We start from the raw sequence: 18043 nt of genomic DNA on the forward strand, positions 1-18043 counted from the left end.
AGTGAACTGGAAACATAGGCCAAAGACCTGAGTTCAAATCCTTAATTGCTACCTATTAGTATTCCATAATTTGAGCATTTATGTGAAACAGACAGGATTCTAGTTTGGGGGGCTTCAGAAGCCTCAAACCCTCCTTTTAACATTTTCTAGGTATAACCCAGAGCAAATAAATCATATTACCCCTGTTTAAGCTGTTTGTCCTATCGTAAAATGAAAGGAGGGAGAGTGGAATAAGTTCTAAATCAAAATCTTTTTCCAATCCTACATCTATGAACCACTAAAATGGTCATGAATTCTGGGTCCAAATCTCTTGGACACTTAACAGTGTGACCCCTGGGAAGTCCCCAAACCAAGGACATTGCCACATCTGTAAAAGAGAAATGGGGCAGGGTAGGTTACACAGTGAACAGAGGTTCAGGCTTGGAGTCAGAAACCCCTGAGTTCAAACAGTAGCTGTCACCCAAGGCAAATCACTTAACAATTATTTGCCTCAGTTCTTCACCTGTAAAATGAGAAGTAAATGGTAAAACCACTCCAGTATCTGCCAAAAAACACCCCAAAATTGAATCCCACTGAGTTGGATATGATTGAATACAACAAAAGAGAATCTTCATACTGCCTAACTCTCAAGTGTGTTGTGAGGGAGGCCCACTGCCAACTAAGTGGTGCAGGATTGTGAGCTAACATTAGAACATCTTTCTGAGGTCCAAGAAAACCTAGCTTCCAAATCAGAACCTACATCCACAGAAAAGCATTCTGGTCCCAGAGGAATAAAACTCAATTAGGGAACACTGAAGTGGGGTGAGGAGAGAACTGAGACTCCATCTCTAAAACAAAAGAAGATTGGATTAGCTGGTCACAAAGGCCCCTTCCAGGTCTAACATTTAATGGATCTTGTATTCCTTGGAAGGGATCACACCAAGGGGAAATCCTCAGGTTGTTTTTCCAAATAACTATACTTATCCCAAAGTCCTAGAAGGATGCAGAGTTCTTCTATGACCATCCCCCCAAAAAGAAAACATTTATAAGTTGTGGTGGTTAAAGACATAGGCTCACACAAAATCTTATTTCTTTTTTTATTTTTATTGAAAACAGCAACCAGGTTCTAGCCAGCTCCCTCTCAGAGAGCAGAGGAAAAGGGGCCAAAGGCAGTGGGATGGCTTTACCCTTTTACTGGGACAAATATTTTCCAAATTCTGCTTTTATTTTTTAACCTTTCCCCTTAACTTTTTTCTTAAAAAAAAAAATTTAATAATCCATGAAGCAAAACATCCACAGTGGGAGAACATATCCCTTGGAAGTCAGAGGCACCTCTCCCACCAACATCCACAAGGCAGGAGCTTGTGTGTTAACGAAAAGGAACTCACCTACCCTTACTCCAGCCCCAATCTCCTCTTTGAACAGAGGTCTTGGGGGGCCCAATGATGTCCCCATCTATCCCCCAACACTACCAATAACCAGTTAGACATTACGATAGTGCAATGTCTTGTAACTGGGTGTGCTAACACTCCCTGGGGGTAGGGAGAGTGGAAGGCAGCTAATCCATGCAAGAAAAAAATAGCCAAACCCTCAAAGCAAGAAAAAAAAAAAGTATGATAAATTAAAAAAAGAAAATTAAAACTCAAAACAACCAGGCAAGTTAATAAAGTTTACGGCTAGACTTCAGTCCCAAGTGTGGGCAGGTTACCCACACATATTTCAAAGAGTCAGGATGGTTTGCACATTTACTCTTTTTTTTTTTTCTTGGGGTAAAGAGAAAGGAGGGAAGAATACAGAGACAAAAATAAAGGCCTCTATTCCATTCCCAGGACAACTGGAAACATTCAAATCTGACCACCAAGGTCAGACAGAGAAGCTTCCGCAGCTACAACTGAACAACATCTCTCTCCAATGAGACATTTAAAAATCTGTCTGGATTATACAACCCTTACAGACAAGATGACCCTCCCCCCCCCCCCCCCCCCGCCTTGAACAGAGGGCAAAGGGCTTCAGTTTAAATGGAGGAAGGGGAAGGAGAGAGGTGTGTGGCAATACTTGTTAGAATTGAAGATTTAGAGACTCAAAAAATCTGGGATGTCCCACCCCCTACCCCCATCCAGGTCTTTTCAACTTAGGTGTATAAATCAATTCCTTTACCAAGGACACTATACCTCTTCCCATTTCTACCCTCAGCAGCTTCAAAGATAGTAGACATTTCTTCAAAGAAAATCACTGGACCTAAAGTTTATTTTCACTCCCACTTCCCTTGAAAATTGTAGGCAACCTGCAACATTTCTGACTAGAGAGACAGTCCTTCCTGGAGCAGACCCTTTCTCCTCCCTTTCTTACCTTCAAGGGAAGTTCTCAACAGGGAAATGAGGCAAGGCTGTTCTTGAACTAACCCTTAAAGGAAGCTAAAGTTGAGGTGAAGGGAAGGAGGAAAAGAATCTTCCGGGCAGGAAGTATAGCCTGGGAAAGGGGATGGGACCAATCTCTGATATTCACAGTAATCAGACATGATCCCAGAGCCTACCCCACCCCCATCCCCCAGGGAGGACTATTATCTGTCATCAGATTAAAATAAGGAACTGGTTTTAAAAGTTCATTATATATAGATATAAAAAATATAATACAACCTATGTTCTGCTTACCCTATACAATTTACTGTTTACATAGGCTCATAATACTCTTGGGTTGTCAGAAGGACCAAAAAAAAAAAAAGGACCTAATCTGATCCTCAGGGCTGATATGGAAGAGATGGTTGGGAGTGATTTATGGAGCAGCTCAGCAAATCCCTGGGCCCTGATGGGGAACTTGTTGGGTCTTTTTAAAAATAAAACTATGGGAGTAATAGAGGCCAGCACCTTGTATAAGAGGGGGCAGGATCACATCCTTACCTCCCACACTCATTGCCCCTCATGATACATCTACACCCTCAGGGCCTAGGAAAAGAACACGGGATTCTTTCTTAGACTCACTACAGACATCCAAGGCCACTTGGCCAACACCATCCCATTCACCTCCCATTCCCTGGAATTCAAAGCTCTCCCTCCAAGGGTAGGGGATCCAGAGTCTAAAAAAAAAAGTAGATTTAGGGAAGGGAAAAATGGAGGGCCCTGCTGCAGAGATAGGAGCTGTTATACCTTATGGGGGAGAGGTATCGAGAAGTCAGATTTCTGCAATGCTGAGAGAAAGAAATGGATTTGGGGGAAGAACCGAGTGAATAAATGAACAAAAAATTACAGAGCTGGTAGTTCCAGAAACTCACTCTACTCAAAACATTGGGCAGCTCTGCACACCAGGTCAGTTTTTGTGGCACTTGGGACAAATGGCACATCGCAAGACCCAAAGAAATACCCCCCTCCCTCCTTCAAAACCACCCTTACCCCAACATCTTAACTCCTAAGGTCTCAGTTCCTGGCTAAGCAAAGGACTGGTTTCTCAGCCCCCAGGAGTCATGGTGATAAGAGTCTTGCTAGTGGAGAAATTCCACATGGCCAATGCTGCATGGGCTTCTGTGGGAGCAGTGACCAAACGTTGTCCTTGGATTTCCATGGTGCTGGCTAGGTAGCTCTTTTAGCTCAAAGATACACAGGATGACATGAGAATACACTAATGCCGTGCTCCAGGTTGGAGGTGGACAGGACTGGGGACATGATCTGTGCAAACCACCAAGAACGCCATTCCTCATTTCTGTTTTCCAGGGAGAGGGGAAGAGGGTGCCCCACAGAGCAGTAATGTCCTTCCTCTATGAATCCTCACCCAGGATCTCCTTCACAAAGGCAGCGATGTCCGTCTCTTTGGTTGTGTGCAAAGTAAAGAAAGGATGCTCCTGTCAAAGAGAAAAGACAAGTCAGATTGAGTCATTTCATTATATATCTACTCCCTACCCCTAACCTGTTTGTATTATTCCAGGAAAACATTGATATGAAGTCAAAATCCTTGGGCTCAAGACCATGCTGGAAAAGCCCTCATCAGCACAATGAGTCAATAATCCATGCACCACCTTGGTTGCTTAAGAATCTCATACACAGGGGCAGCTAGGTGGCACAGTGGATAGAGTACTGGCCCTGGAGTCAGGAGAAGTGAGTTCAAATGTGGCCTCAGACACTTAATAATTACCCTGGCTGTGTGACCATGGGCAAGTCACTTAACTCCATTGTCTTGCAAAAACCAAAAAGAAAAAAAGAATCTCCTTACACAATATTCCATCCCTTACTTCCCTCTGGTCTTAGTATGGGCTGGACCTCCATGTCTCTAAGATCCCTCCTTCTTTACCTCTGCCTCTGAGATTCCTTTGAGATCAAGTTTGGTATTATGCTGAGCATGCCTGCACTCCATCCCCAAGCTATTAGATGTTCTGCTGCCACCTAAAATATTTATTTTGGGGGTGTGTGTGTGGGGGGGGTGTGTGTGTGTGTGCACATGTATAGAAGCCCTGATTATTTGAGTGTAAGGTCCATGAGGGCAGGCATATTTTCCTTTGTATCTCCCACAGTAGGTAGGATACTCCAGAGATAGATGCTGATTAAATTTAACAGACAAAGTTCCTTTTCTATTTCCACCCACTCACACTTCTGCAACGCCAACAGAGCAGGAACTGATGTCTAGTAGCTACTACGCTTCCTCTTCCTCTGTTTTCAATTATTCATGCCCATCAGTCTTTCCAGAGTAGGGATCTCTCAGGCCCTGAAGAAGCCCACAAGTCCTAGTTGAAGCAACAGCTGATTCAAGCTCTAGAATCCCCCAGGTGGGCCACATTCCTTCCCGAGAGATGCAGAGCCCAGTCAGGACTACCTCTCCAGCAGACTCAGAGAGTTGTTTGGTCTCAGAAAACAAAGAGTGGCTGGTGGCACTTCCCATCTCTAAAGTACTTCCTTTATAGTAACCCTATAAAGAATATGATTCTCCCTTCTTTACAATAAAGGAAACTGAGACTCAGAGATGTTGAGACCTATCCAGGGATCATACACTTAGTTATATGGTGAAACTAAGTAAGAACTCAACTCAAATTCTACCTCTAGGACCAATGTTCTTTCCCAACACTATGAGTATAACTTAAGTTTAGGCTTATCATCTTAGTTTTTTGTCTTGGCCCATGACAGCATTTCATCCCCTTGGGTTAAGGACAATTCTTCCTCAAAAGGCAAGAGTCTCTTCCCTAAATGAGTTCCTTGCTACAGCACCATGAATTCAAGGTCCCACAATCCTCAACTAATCTTTGACAATAGTAAAAAAAGGCTGAGATCCACCATTTTCAAAGCTGCAACTATCTTAAAGTATGGCTCCAATTGGCATCATTCTAGCTCTGTGCCATCACTGATCACAGAAAAACTGGTCTAATGAGCAAGTCTATCTTTGATGCTCAGCTATACCAAAAGTAGACCATGTGAGAGGGCTTTTTTTATCCTGCCCCAAATCAAAATTGAATCCAGTCCTGGTGCTGGGTTATGCCAGGAGGCAACATGGTGGCCAACCAACTACTCTTGAGGTCTAGGTTGTGGTATATGAATTTTCCCCTAAGACTTATGTAATCTCCACATGGACTTGAGGAAAGTCACTGAGTCACCAAGCAAGCCTCCTCCTGTCCCAGGCCACTTCCCCCCAGAGCTAATTAAAGCTTTGGGTTTTCCAGCCCTGTGCCTGCTGACTTCCCAATGCTGGATAAGTCAACAGTCAAATTTTCCCAAAAGCAGTTCCAAGGCACACCTCAAAAAGAGGTGTGCCCCCAATACCAGCAACTAAGGTCAAGTTGCTAAACTAAACTTTATCAAAAGAAACCCACCTCTTAGAATGAGGAAGAGGAGGGATAAACATGGAAATGAAGATGAATAAAAAAAAAAGACAGATAAAAAATGTCTAAGGAAAATAAAGAAATCTACCCTACCCTCACATCCTTGGCTAAACAATTCATTTTACATCAGCATCTCCCCAATTGGGTCTTGACCAGCCTACCAGGGCAGTCACAGTCTCTAATATCCAGAAAGATATCATCTAATGCCTTCTCTAAACTTATTGTATTGCAATGTGAAAGTATTACTTTCACATTGGAAAGTTGATTCCTGGGTACTCACCATTAACTGCAGGTAGCTCATTCTTTCTGCAGGATTCTTCCTCAAACTACAATGGAAAAACAGGACAGACATGAACCCTCTGAGCAGGGAGTAGAGAGCAGTAGATCACACAATCATATCCCAGCCTTTCACTGACTTGGTCCCAACAATCCCAAAAGCCCAGAGTGATTTTGCCTGCAAGGACGGACAAAGAAAAGTTAACTTGCTAGTAGGCAGAACAGCTACTGGAGTATCCAGGCTGGGACCATTAGCAGAAACCAGTCCTAACTCCAAAGGCAAACTTAGGATTCACCAAACTAGACACATACTCCAGGACTGTAGTGGATAAACTATTTTACTTATTTGTATTTGTGTACCTATCACTTAGCCCAGGCCTTGGCCAGTAGAAATGTCAAATTGCTAAAAACTCCATGTATGTATCTTTGGGTCTTCAAATATACCAAGATTGTATGGCTCCAGGAGCCTAAGAGAAAACACAAGTTATCGGGGAGGGAGATTTCCATAGGATCAGAGTAGAAGGAACCATCTAATAGCTATCAAGTCCATTCCCATCCTCATTTTATAGATAAGGAATCTCAGACTCAGAAATATCAAGTGACTTGCCAAGAGTCAAACAAGTACCTAAGGCAGGATTTAATAAACAAGATCTGACTTCAAGTCTAGTGCCTTATTCAGTATGCCAGCAATTCCCATTTCATGATTTGAAAAAAAATTTTAATAGCATCTTAAGCAGTAAATCATTTCAGATAATATGAGTAGCTATTTAAGTTATCCTTTTCTCAAGGGGATTTACAGAAAAAAATAATGTTGAGAACCATTGCATTATATCATATTGCCTCAATACAAAAATGTCCCAAAGGCAAGAGCAGATAGGCTGCTTTGGGTTTAATCAATGGCAGAGTTTAAGCACAGGCTGGCTGTACTAGTAAAGGCTGGACTAAGTGTCTTTCTAAGGACTGTCCCTGCGTCTTCAATGAAAGTAGTTAGAAAGAAGGCTCTTTGCCTACTCTCACCTTCAAGAACACTGCCACCCTAAGATAAATGTGTGGTCCAAATACTTAAGGATGGTCCCCACTAGCCTCACCAGAAGAGCATTAGACACATGATTAAAAAGTTTTGGAAATTTAGCTAGCCCTATTGGGAAAGAGCAAAGACCCTCCCTTTCTCTAAAAGAATGATTTTACCTAAAAACTTGACTCACAAAAAGCCATTACCACCATCACCAAGGCAATCATAGAAAAGACTCACCACTGAGCTGTGAAGTCCACAAAATCAGAAGAGAATCGGTCAGCAGGGAGCTGAGGAGAAGGCTCTTCCACCACCTGTTTCAGTTGCTGGAATGGGGTTCCCCATGATTCATATGGAAACCGAAGGATGGCCATCTCAATCTGTAGCCCAAAGGAAAAAGATCTTTCATTAATCATGTCCCCTCACCTTTCCAAAATCCCACAGTTCATACCTCATCCAGTCTTGAACCCATGGAGGAGGACAAGGTTAAAACATTGGTATCACTCCATGGAGCAATCAGAGAAAAGCTCAGGTTCCCAAGACCCAGATGCCTAAAGAGAGATGGTCAGGTTTCCTATTTCTCTCTTGACTACACTCAGTCTAATGAAATGGGTTCAAGAACAGCATTCTCCTACTGGCACTCATAGTCAAAGCTGGTAAACATTTTTCCTAGAGTATGGGGGTGACTCACCCCAAGAAGGGAGAGCCACCTGAAATGTAGTTTCACCTACACACCCCTGATCACAGTAGTACCTTGTCTCTATATCCCAAACCTATGTGACAGATTCTTCTCTGGTCACAAAAGTCCAGAAGCAAAAAGATGGAAATCAGAGAGTATAAGTAGATTCAGGTGGATACCTACTTCTTGGTTTTTAAGCCAATGCAGTTCAATAAGAAGTACTCAGGAACAGCAGATTTCATCTAGGAACTGAGGTTTTAAAGCTGCTCAGCTCTTTTTTTTACTAGGTTTGGTACTCTATTGGTTTGGACAGATAGAGAGGGTAGGTCATTAAATCTGTTCTGTTAAAAACTTCACCCATGGGGGCGGCTAGGTGGTGAAGTGGATAAAGCACCTGCCCTGGAGTCAGGAGTACCTAGGTTCAAATCCAATCTCAGACACTTAATAATTACCTAGCTGTGTGGCCTTGGGCAAGCCACTTAACTCCATTTGCATTGCAAAAACCTAAAAAAAAAAAAAACCCTCACCCAAAAAAAAGTGAGGGCAGGGGAAAGAAGAAAATCTAGATTTGGCAGTTGTTTTTTTGAGTGGGAGGGGTAAGCTTCTGATAGGCATTAGAGGAGTTTCCCCAAACCTAATAAAATCCTGTGATCTATGATCACAGAGAAACATGAAATCAAGACTATTTTCAAACAGTCCCTTGAATTTTTTTAAACAATAGCATCTTCATTAAGTGAAGGTCATCTTCTCAAGGGACAAATTGTTCATTAGCTGGAGTCTTTTTGACTTCAACCACCATTAATTCAAAAATACCAAATTGTCCTTGAACCATGCTTGAAGAAATGGGGGTGCGAAATTCAAGAGAATTTTTAAAATTCAACTGTAGCTGTTACTGAAAAGCACAAGTGAAGAATGGGCTCCAGAGACTGTAGTTCAAACAAATGATTAGAACTGGAAATAAAAAGGTAAACATGCTCTTAATTAGTGCATCAGTCCAAACCATGTTTAAACATCACAGATGTATGTTATAATTGATGCAGATCTAAAATTGTATTATAACACATGATTATTTGTATCTGAACACACAGATTTTATATATATACACACACAGACACACACATCTATGCACACTTTTACATATGTGAAGGCATCTCTTTCAGATAATAAAACCTCATGAATTCAAATACACCATTCTGGAAGTGCAGATCATTATGCTACTAAGGTGAAGTCTGTTTCTGTAGAGGCTGAATCTAAAATGATTTTCTTAGTAATCAATAGTGTAAACAAGCAAAATGTCAAAACTACTCAAAAGCACATAGGTGCTCAATAAACACTTGTTGATTGATCAGAGATCAAAAGACAGATCTGAAGAAACCAAACCATATTTCTGCAATCACGAAAATCTTGCTCATCAAGATAAATACACATACCTCTAACTAACAGTTCTTCCATCAGAAGAACAATGGAATTGGATTATCTCTAAAATTCACTTCTCACACTCAATCCCAGATCCAAGTCTACTGTACTATTTCAAAGAAGAAGACTCAGCAGTTTCCTTGCATAGAGCATTCCAAATAAATGAAGCGATAGTCCCTCGCCTCGCCTACCTCCTTCCCTCACTTAGGCAGGGGCATGGGCATCTGGAAGCAGGGAGGGAAGGGGGCTAGTTTAGAACAGATGAGCCATCCCACCTAACATATGCATTACAGAAAACCTAGAAACAGCCTGGGAAGCAGCCGCAGGAGGGCAGCCTTGAGTGGTGGCTTTCCTTGTTCCACAATGGGAACCAGCTGGGGTTCCTACAAGGAAATCTGGTTGGCCTGGTTCTTCAGGGACCAATGTGAAGGCACTTCCTGTGCCGAGGGAGGGTGGAGGAGAAGGTGCCCATGAGCTCACTGTTTGGGACTGAGGGTGGAGACTGAGGGTGGAAAAATTCTGGAGAACTCGGCCGGAAGGCAAGAAAACTTTGGGGGGAGATGGTAATCCCAGCTAACAATGCTAGGGAAGGGTCTGAGGGAAATCCCCTGGACAAATGCACCATCTGCCTGAAAGGCCCTTGGGAGAAGTACAAATTCATTCCCTCTTTCTGAGACCCACAGAGTAGGGGAAAGGGGAAGTGAGTCAGTGCCAAAGGGCTGAGAATCTCCCTAGATGCCATATTAATTAATGTAGGCCCAGAATTTCCCTTGAACAACAATGCACCACCTAGATTCTATTTTTAAACCCAGAGAAATGCCAGCCTGAGTTATCCTAAATGGGCAAAAAGTCCTCCCCAAAAATACAGGAGGGAGAATTCAGAGGATCAGCATCCAGAGTTGTGGCTAAGCATTAGGGTGATCATCCCAGGCATCTGCTGTAAAAGGGCTAGAAAGTTGGGTTCCTGCCCTCAAAGGGACCTCAGATCATGTAATCCAACTCTCTCATTTTGCAAGGAAACAGTCCAAAGTAGTGACTTGCCCGAGGTCACAGAGGGTATCAGGATGAAAAGTCAGCATTTGAATCCAAATCCTCTGATTGAAAACCCAGTTCCATTCATTTTCACTCCAATGTGCAGGACAGTGACTTAGAAGGAGTAGGGGTTGTGGGGGAGTGTGTGGAAAAAAACAGATTCACCAACTGATACTAAGAAAGAACTAACCCTGCCACATACACACACACACACAATCAATGCCTAAAACCAGTCACAAATGGAGCACAGCCACTGTGACTTCATTTAAGACTAACCTCAGGGGGCAGCTAGGTGGCATAGTGGATAGAGAACCAGTCCTGGAGTCAGGAGGACCTAAGTTCAAATCTGATCTCAGACACATAATAATTACCTAGCTGTGTGACCTTGGGCAAGTCACTTAACCCCATTGCCTTGCAAAAACTTAAAAAAAAAACTAACCTCAGTCTTCATTTTAACCTGCCTCACCTGGATTCAATTACAAGTTCATAGATTTAGAGTTGGAAGGGGACTTCAGAGGCCATTTAGCTAACCCTCCCCCCCAGGCCCACCCCCTACTCCCATTTTATAGAAGAGGTCCACTGAGGTCCAGAGAAGTTAAAGTGACTTGCTGACTTCAACACAAGTCCTCTGACTTCAAATTCAAGACTCCCACTGTAGACTGCTGCCTCCTCTTCCTTTTGCCTTTCTCCAGGTACATTTGACCCCATCTTCTGCCTCATTCCCACACCTCCCTGACCCGTATATCTGACACACCCAATCACTTCCAATTTCCCCTTGTGCACAATTTTAATTACTTTTGGAGGGATGATGGAGATTGAGGGGACAATCAAGCTTTTCTCCTGCCACTCCCTCCCCAGCCCCAGTAACCCACAAAAGGCAGCTTCGGCCCGGAGTATCTTATGGTTCTTACCATAGTGATTCCCAGACTCCAGACATCTGACTTCACATTGTAGCCTTTTTGGTTCAGCTCGGGGTTGATTCTCTCTGGCTGTAAGAGTGAGAAGAGAGAAATTAAGATAGTTCCTTGTTCTTGAGAAGCCCAAGGAGGAGTCATAGCCCAGAGTCCATCCAAACACAACAGTCCCATAGAAAACACCCAGCAAGCTAAGGACAGAAGCTCAATACAGGTCTCTCTGGCCTCTGGAGAACCAAGGGGCAAGTGAGGGTGGAAGGACGAAGAGGGCAGCTGGGGGCCAACTCTGAACAAGGGCTGGCATCTGTACAGCTCTTAACAGTGTGTACTTGCCCGGGAACACCTCATTTGCTCCTCAAGGATTACTTGGGAGGCTTGTGTGAATATTATCCCCATTTTACAGAGGCTTCCAAAAGGCACATTCCGCTTCCTCAAAGAATCAAATCTGAGACCTGAAAGAGACCTCAGGGGGATTGTGGAATCTGATGCCCCCATTTTACAGAGAAAACTTTGGCCCAGAGTGGGAATAATGGCATGTTCAATGTCACAGTGAGTAGAAGAAAGGGAATCAGAACATGGCACCCCCACATTGTGTGGACTAGTCTCCATTCCAATATACCAAGCTGCCTCCTTTGCCACCCCTTCCTCTTTTTCCCCACTATAGCCTGAGGCTTCCACAGCTTGTCAGGAACAGTTGTCCTAGTGGGTAGTGTTTATCATTTTTTTAAGAGCTTTGTTTATATCCAACAAATAGCAGGAAAAGTATCACCATTTGGTGCTAATAAAAATGTCACTCTCACAGTGAAGAATAATGAAGACTATACTGTACATATTTAGCAACTTTCATTCAGTGCTGCCAATGATGGGAATCAGAGGCATGGATGGCACCAGAGTGAATAATCCAAAAAATCTTTCTTACTTGGTTGCAGGGATAAAAATTTTCCTAACACTCCCCACCAAATCTCATTTCAAAAATATGTTTTAATTTGGCTAGCATGAAGACATAAGCTTTGAGGGGCGAAGGAAACTAGAAGCCTATTTGGCATAAGGAAAGAAGCTGATCTAGGGTTAAAAATGAGCTGAAGGCAATCCTCCCATCAAATAATCTACACACAGCAATTCCCAATTTAGCACCTCATCTTCAGGGCTTTTTTTCCGGATGCTTTGTCTCTAAGACAGTGTGCAGTTGAGCCCAAGGTCCCAAGATACTCAAGAATGTCAACATTAGACTGTAAAAATGAGAAAAAGAAAACCCACAGCCCACTAAATGAGGTTTTTATTGGTTCAGTAACTTTCACTATCTCCATTTAACAGATAGAAAAACTAGTCCCAGTTGCCCAAAGTTACTTTTTTTAATCAGCAGAAGCTTCTCCTGGGAGGTGACTGTACTGTTCTGAGAAAGTGACCCCACTTACCGCCATATATGGTTTGCAACCAGCATCCATGGTCTTGGCAACTGAGTCCACCAAGTAGCCACTGATCCCAAAGTCACACATTTTTACATGGCCTTCCTTGTTGATAAGAACATTGGATGGTTTGACATCTAAGAGAAATTAAGAAGAGAAATAATCAAAAATGGTCAAAATTTTTAAAAGGGGGAGAAAAAGCTATAAGGTGAAATACAAGAGTAGGAAATAAGACCAGGAAAAAATTTCAGGACTTAATATATCCTGAAAAAAAGGGGGGAGGGGAGAAAACTATTTGACAAGAGAGCTAAAAGTCAGATTTCCTGCTTCCCACATAAATCTTTGCTATGACATATAGCTAGACCACACTTGATTTCAATTCTGAGTGCCATATTTTTAAAAGGACTTTGACAAATTTGAGTATGTGTAGAGGAGGAATATTCAGAATCACATCCTATAAAAGACAATGGAAATGAAGCGTTTTGCCTTGGAAAAGGTATGATTTAACAAGCAATATGAAAGGGGTAGCTAAGTGTCCATAGTGCACCAGGTCTGGAGTCAGGAAGACTCATGTTCCTAAGTTCAAATATGGCCTCAGACACTTAATAGATGAGTCTTCCTGACTTCAGCCTTGCATTCTATCTGCTGTACCACCTAATTGTACTGAATTGTTTTAGGTCTCCACTAAGGGCAAAAAAGAACAAAAAAGAGCAGAAGTTGCCGCCTGAATAGGTCAATATAGATTACACATGTACAATCATGTTTAACATTCAATTTGAATTTTATAAAAGTGACTTGAAGAAAAATCAACAAGCTTAAAGGGACTATGGGTAGTCCTACTATTATTCTACACTGGATGCAAAAAGGAGAATATTAATGTCTATTAGTAAAAGTTTTAACAACGGTATTTATATAGCACTTTAAAGTTTGGGGAGCAATTACATTTTAATCTGGTTGGTCCATACTGTGAGTCTTGTGAGTAACATGAGTATATAATTACATATACATATACACACATATTTTTCCCTCTTTAAGCTAATTTTGATAAGTTTGAGGTTCATGCATTATCCACCTCACTCCCCATTTTCACCTTCATTGTAAAAGTTCTTCCCTGTGCAACCTCTTTTATGTGAAATAATTTTCACCATTTTTCCTCTCCCTCCCCTCTTCTCCTAGTGCGTCTTTGTTTCTCAACCCTTCATTTTAGGGGACATCAACTCACATCCATGCCCTTTGTCTAAGTAGACTGGTTCTGTTGTTCTTATCATTGTTCAATCATTTTTCACTTCTGTCCAATTCTTCATGTTCCCATTTGGGGTTTTCTTGTCAAAGATACTAAAGTAGTTTATCATTTCCTTCCCCAAGAAGGATCTAACTGGTCTAATAATGATAAAGTTCTTTGAAATTACATGTATTACTTTTCCCTATAGGAATATAAATAGTTTAAATTTATTGATCCTCATGATTTCTTTCACATTTGCTTTTTTTTTTTAATGCTTCTCTACAATCTATGTTGCAGAATCAATTTTCTACTCAGGTCTGGATTTTCAATAGGAAAGTTTGAAAGTCCTCAATTTCACTAAATATCCATTTTCCCTCTGGAGGATTATACTTAGTTTTGCTGAATACATTATTCTTAGTTGTAGCTCCTTTGCTTTCAGGGATACATTTTCCAAGCCCTCTGCTTCTTAAAAGTAAAAATTGCCAAATCTTGTAGGATCCAGAATGTGGCTCCATGATATTTGAATTGATTCTTTCTTGCTGCTTGAAGTATTTTCTCTTTGACCTACAAAATCTGGAAGTTGGCTAAAATATTCCTGGGAGCTTTGATTTAGGGAACTTTTTCAGCAGGCAATTAGTAGATTCTTCAAATTTCTATTTTGCCCCCTGGATCTAAGATATTAGGTTGGTTTTCCTTGATAACTTCTGAAATATGATGTCTAAGCTTTTTTTTTTTTATAATGGTCTTCAGTTGATCCAATAATTCTCAAATTATCTCTCCTCAATCTATTTTCCAGGTCAGTTGTTTTTCTGAAGAACTACTTCACATATTCTTTTTCACTCTTCTGACTTTACTTCACTGTTTCTTGGTGTCTCATGCCATAATTAACTTCCACTTACCCAATTCTAATTTTTGTGCCTCTTTCAACTATCTGCCCAATTCTTAAGGTGTCATTTTCTTCAATTATTGTGTCTTTTACCAAACTGTTAATTCTCTTTTCATAATTTTCTTGATTATTCTCATTTCTTTTCTAAATTTTTCTCTATTACTCAACTCTTTCTTTAACTCTTCCAGGAATCCTTGTTGAGTTTGTGTCCAATTAATATATTTCTTTTGAGGCTTTGGCTGTAGGTATTTTCATAATCTATTTTTCTTCTGAGTTTGTGTCTTGGTCTTCCCCTGACACCAGAGTAGCTTTTTATGGTCAAGTTCCTTTCATTTGTTTGTTCATTTTTCCAGCCTATTTCTTGATTTTGAACTTTGGGTTCTGCTTACCTGGAGGTGGGAAGGCACTGTCCCAAACTTCAAAGTGTGTATATGTGTTTGTGCACATGCACGCATGCAAAGGGTTGCCCTGTAATATCCTTCTGACCAATTGTCCAATCCCCCTCCCTTTACAGCCTAGGCTGAGAGCTCCCAAACTGCTGCTGTCACAGTCACTTCCAAGGCCCACTGCAGGGGCTGTGAGCATTCCATGTCTACCCTCCACCCCAGGGTTACAGACCTCTCCTGCTAACCTCCTAAGTTGTCTTGGGCTAGAAAAATATCTCACTTTGACCCTTTGCTAGCACTGCTTCTACAAAATTTTATTTGAGGCATTATTTTAAAGTTGTCTGAAGAGGAATACTGGAGAATTTGGTTGAGTTACCTCTAATTCACCATCTTGGCTCCACTTTCTAAATGCATTTCTAAAATACTGTAAGATTTACAAAGTACTTTCCCCAAAACAATTCTTTAAATGGTAGTGTAAGTACTAGTCTCCCTATTTTATGGATAAGGTAACTGAGTTCCAGAGAAGGTCCATAACTTAAGAGGTTAGTGCCAATGACATAGCTAGGATTTGAATGTAATGGTCTGAATGGATGAATGAATAAATCAGCACAAGGGTAGCACTTACCTCTGTGAATAACAGACAGTTTACTATGTAAGTGCTCCAGGGCTCGAACAATCTTGGGATGCCATGGGGAATGAAAAGAGGAAGGGAAAAAAAGAGAGAGATATGAGTTATTCAAACATAGAAAGGTTTATCAGGTTACTTAAAGGGGGAAAAGGGCAACTCCACATTTCACATTTAAAGGGCAAGGAAAAAAATAAATAAAGGGCAAAGAAAAGTGTCTCTGCTCAGCGTCAACACATGGCAACTCAGCAGTCAAGTTCAAACAATGAGGCATTGGGTGATTTTAATCCTAAAATAATGGGAACCTAGAGTTAAATGAATTGGAAAATTACAGGGTGAGGAGCTCATTTGTTTCAAAGACCTTTCAAAGTTGTATAGCAACCCAATTGCAAATCCCCAAAACTCCAAGATGTCAGAACTAGATGTCACTCATCAGCATATTTCCAAAGCAAGAAGACTTTAATCCAAGAACCATGGAAACCCATGGGAACCAATGAGTGACTGAGAAATGATCAACTGCTAAAGAGGTGAGTCAAGAAGATCCAGGTCTCCCAAGAACATTCTTCCCATGGGTGGAATCTTCTTATTCCATTATTCCAGAACCATTTCTTGATAGGATTCTTGTGTTAGGATGGCAAGCATCATCTCCTCATCCACCCCACCCCACCCCCACCCCCTCTCAGCACTCTAAATCCAAAAGCTTAAAAAGCAGGAGATTCAGCCACTTACAGATACTGCTATTTTTCCTAAAATATCCTCTGGTATGGTCATCTCTTTCTCTAGAACTTTCTTGTAAAATTTGTCCAAGGATGTGTCCATCAGTTCCATACAGATCCATACATCACCCTAGTGGCAACAACAAAAAAAGGGAATCAATAGGAAAATCTTAATTCTCCCTCCCCATCCCCAGCACCACTGACCTCCCCTGCTGGATGCTAAGGGGCTATACCAAGCTAAAGACCTGGCAGAAGTGAAAAAGCAAGAACTGAACTAGCAGTCATGAAGACCTGGCTTCAAAACCCATCTCAAATACTTAGGAGCCAGATGATCCTGGGCCTCTCTGTGCCCAAATTTCCTCATCTTAAAAGTGAGAGGTGAGTTCGATGACCTCTAAGATCTCTTCTAACACTAAATCTATTAACTTATGATCCAAGAACTAATTCCTATGGTATTTTATTCAATGACTATTATACAGACTGATCAAGCTGTCTATTGGATCTGATCACAGTGGACACACATACATATATTACATTATGTCTGTATGTACACATGCATATGTGTATGTTTATTCACACATATACCCATCTTGTTTATACATGATTGTTTGTATGCTGTATTTCCTCATGAGATTGTGAGCTCCTTGAGGATAAGGCCTGTTTTTGTCTTACCCCAGTACTTAATAAATGCTTGCCGACTTGAGTTGAGTTTGTGTTCCCATTTGCCACACTAAGCACAGTGGAAAGCCGTGGTACAGTCACATCCATTTGTGCCCCATTTATTACCTCTCTGAAAAGGGCTCCATAGAAAGTGACTGTATAGAAGCAGTCAACAGTCCTCATGGAGATATCCAGATCCATGAGAAGCCTCTTCTGTTCCTGAGTGTTCACAGTTGCTCGGATCCTCTGGGGAAGGAAGAGAGAATTTGAAATAACCCCTAAATGAATCCTATTCTTGGATTCCATTGCACAGTCTCTTAAGGAGGTAGGGTATGGGAGAAATCCTGGCTACAGATACTGTCAGATAGCTGTGATTATAAGATAGAAAGGAATACAAAAAGCAGATAGGATCTCCTCTGAAAGTCATCATTTGGACTCTCTTGTCCCCAGTCTCACCTAATCTAAGAGGGTTGACACTTATCTCACCCAAAAGCCAACCAATGAACAGGGACTACTTGAGGTTCTTTTCAGACCTGTGAGTCTTTTCAAAACTAGGATCCCATTTTCCCATTATTTTCCAGATGAAGACACCTCTTTCTGACCATTCCACCCTCTGGGCAAGGTTTATCTTAGAGAGGTACTAATTGGTGCTGCATTAGACAATAGGTCTTAATGCTCACACACCACCACCCACAGCCACTCATCTTTCTCTGAGCTCCATTCATTATTACCTTGACAGCCATAATGGTTCCACTCTGGGCATGTCGAACCTTCTCTACTACCCCATAGGCACCCCGACCCAGCTCTGAAATGGATACTAAATCATCAGCTGCCACTTCAAAATTCTAGAAAGAAAGAAAAGAGAAAGTTAATAAGGCCCAAGACCTGAACAATGCCCACACCCTAGGGATGTAGACATTCTCAGCTCCCTCTCCAGTCAAACACAAACATCAAGAGCCACTAATTGGCATGAAGATAACTCAGAATTTTAGCCGCTTAACCTTCTACAGACATGGCCAAGGCTCTCACATGACCTCAAG

At 41.6% G+C, this 18043-nt stretch overlaps 1 protein-coding gene across 2 annotated transcripts in view; it reads right to left on the reverse strand.

The window, feature by feature from the left end:
• Positions 1 to 1955: 1955 nt before the first annotated feature.
• The window catches only part of MAP2K3 (mitogen-activated protein kinase kinase 3), a 74882-nt gene continuing 58794 nt past the window's right edge, over positions 1956 to 18043 (reverse strand). For both annotated transcript variants that reach the window (XM_074205336.1, XM_074205338.1), the window contains 9 exons: positions 17735 to 17848; positions 17130 to 17249; positions 16357 to 16473; positions 15628 to 15679; positions 12518 to 12645; positions 11100 to 11177; positions 7302 to 7441; positions 6054 to 6099; positions 1956 to 3811 (listed from right to left, as the gene is read on the reverse strand). In XM_074205336.1, the coding sequence (XP_074061437.1) occupies positions 3728 to 3811; positions 6054 to 6099; positions 7302 to 7441; positions 11100 to 11177; positions 12518 to 12645; positions 15628 to 15679; positions 16357 to 16473; positions 17130 to 17249; positions 17735 to 17848 (879 nt within the window). In that variant the 3' untranslated portion in view covers positions 1956 to 3727. The remainder of the gene's footprint in view (positions 3812 to 6053; positions 6100 to 7301; positions 7442 to 11099; positions 11178 to 12517; positions 12646 to 15627; positions 15680 to 16356; positions 16474 to 17129; positions 17250 to 17734; positions 17849 to 18043) is intronic.

The sequence above is a fragment of the Macrotis lagotis genome, chromosome X (genome assembly GCF_037893015.1).
Source record: "Macrotis lagotis isolate mMagLag1 chromosome X, bilby.v1.9.chrom.fasta, whole genome shotgun sequence".
Taxonomy (NCBI): domain Eukaryota; kingdom Metazoa; phylum Chordata; class Mammalia; order Peramelemorphia; family Peramelidae; genus Macrotis; species Macrotis lagotis.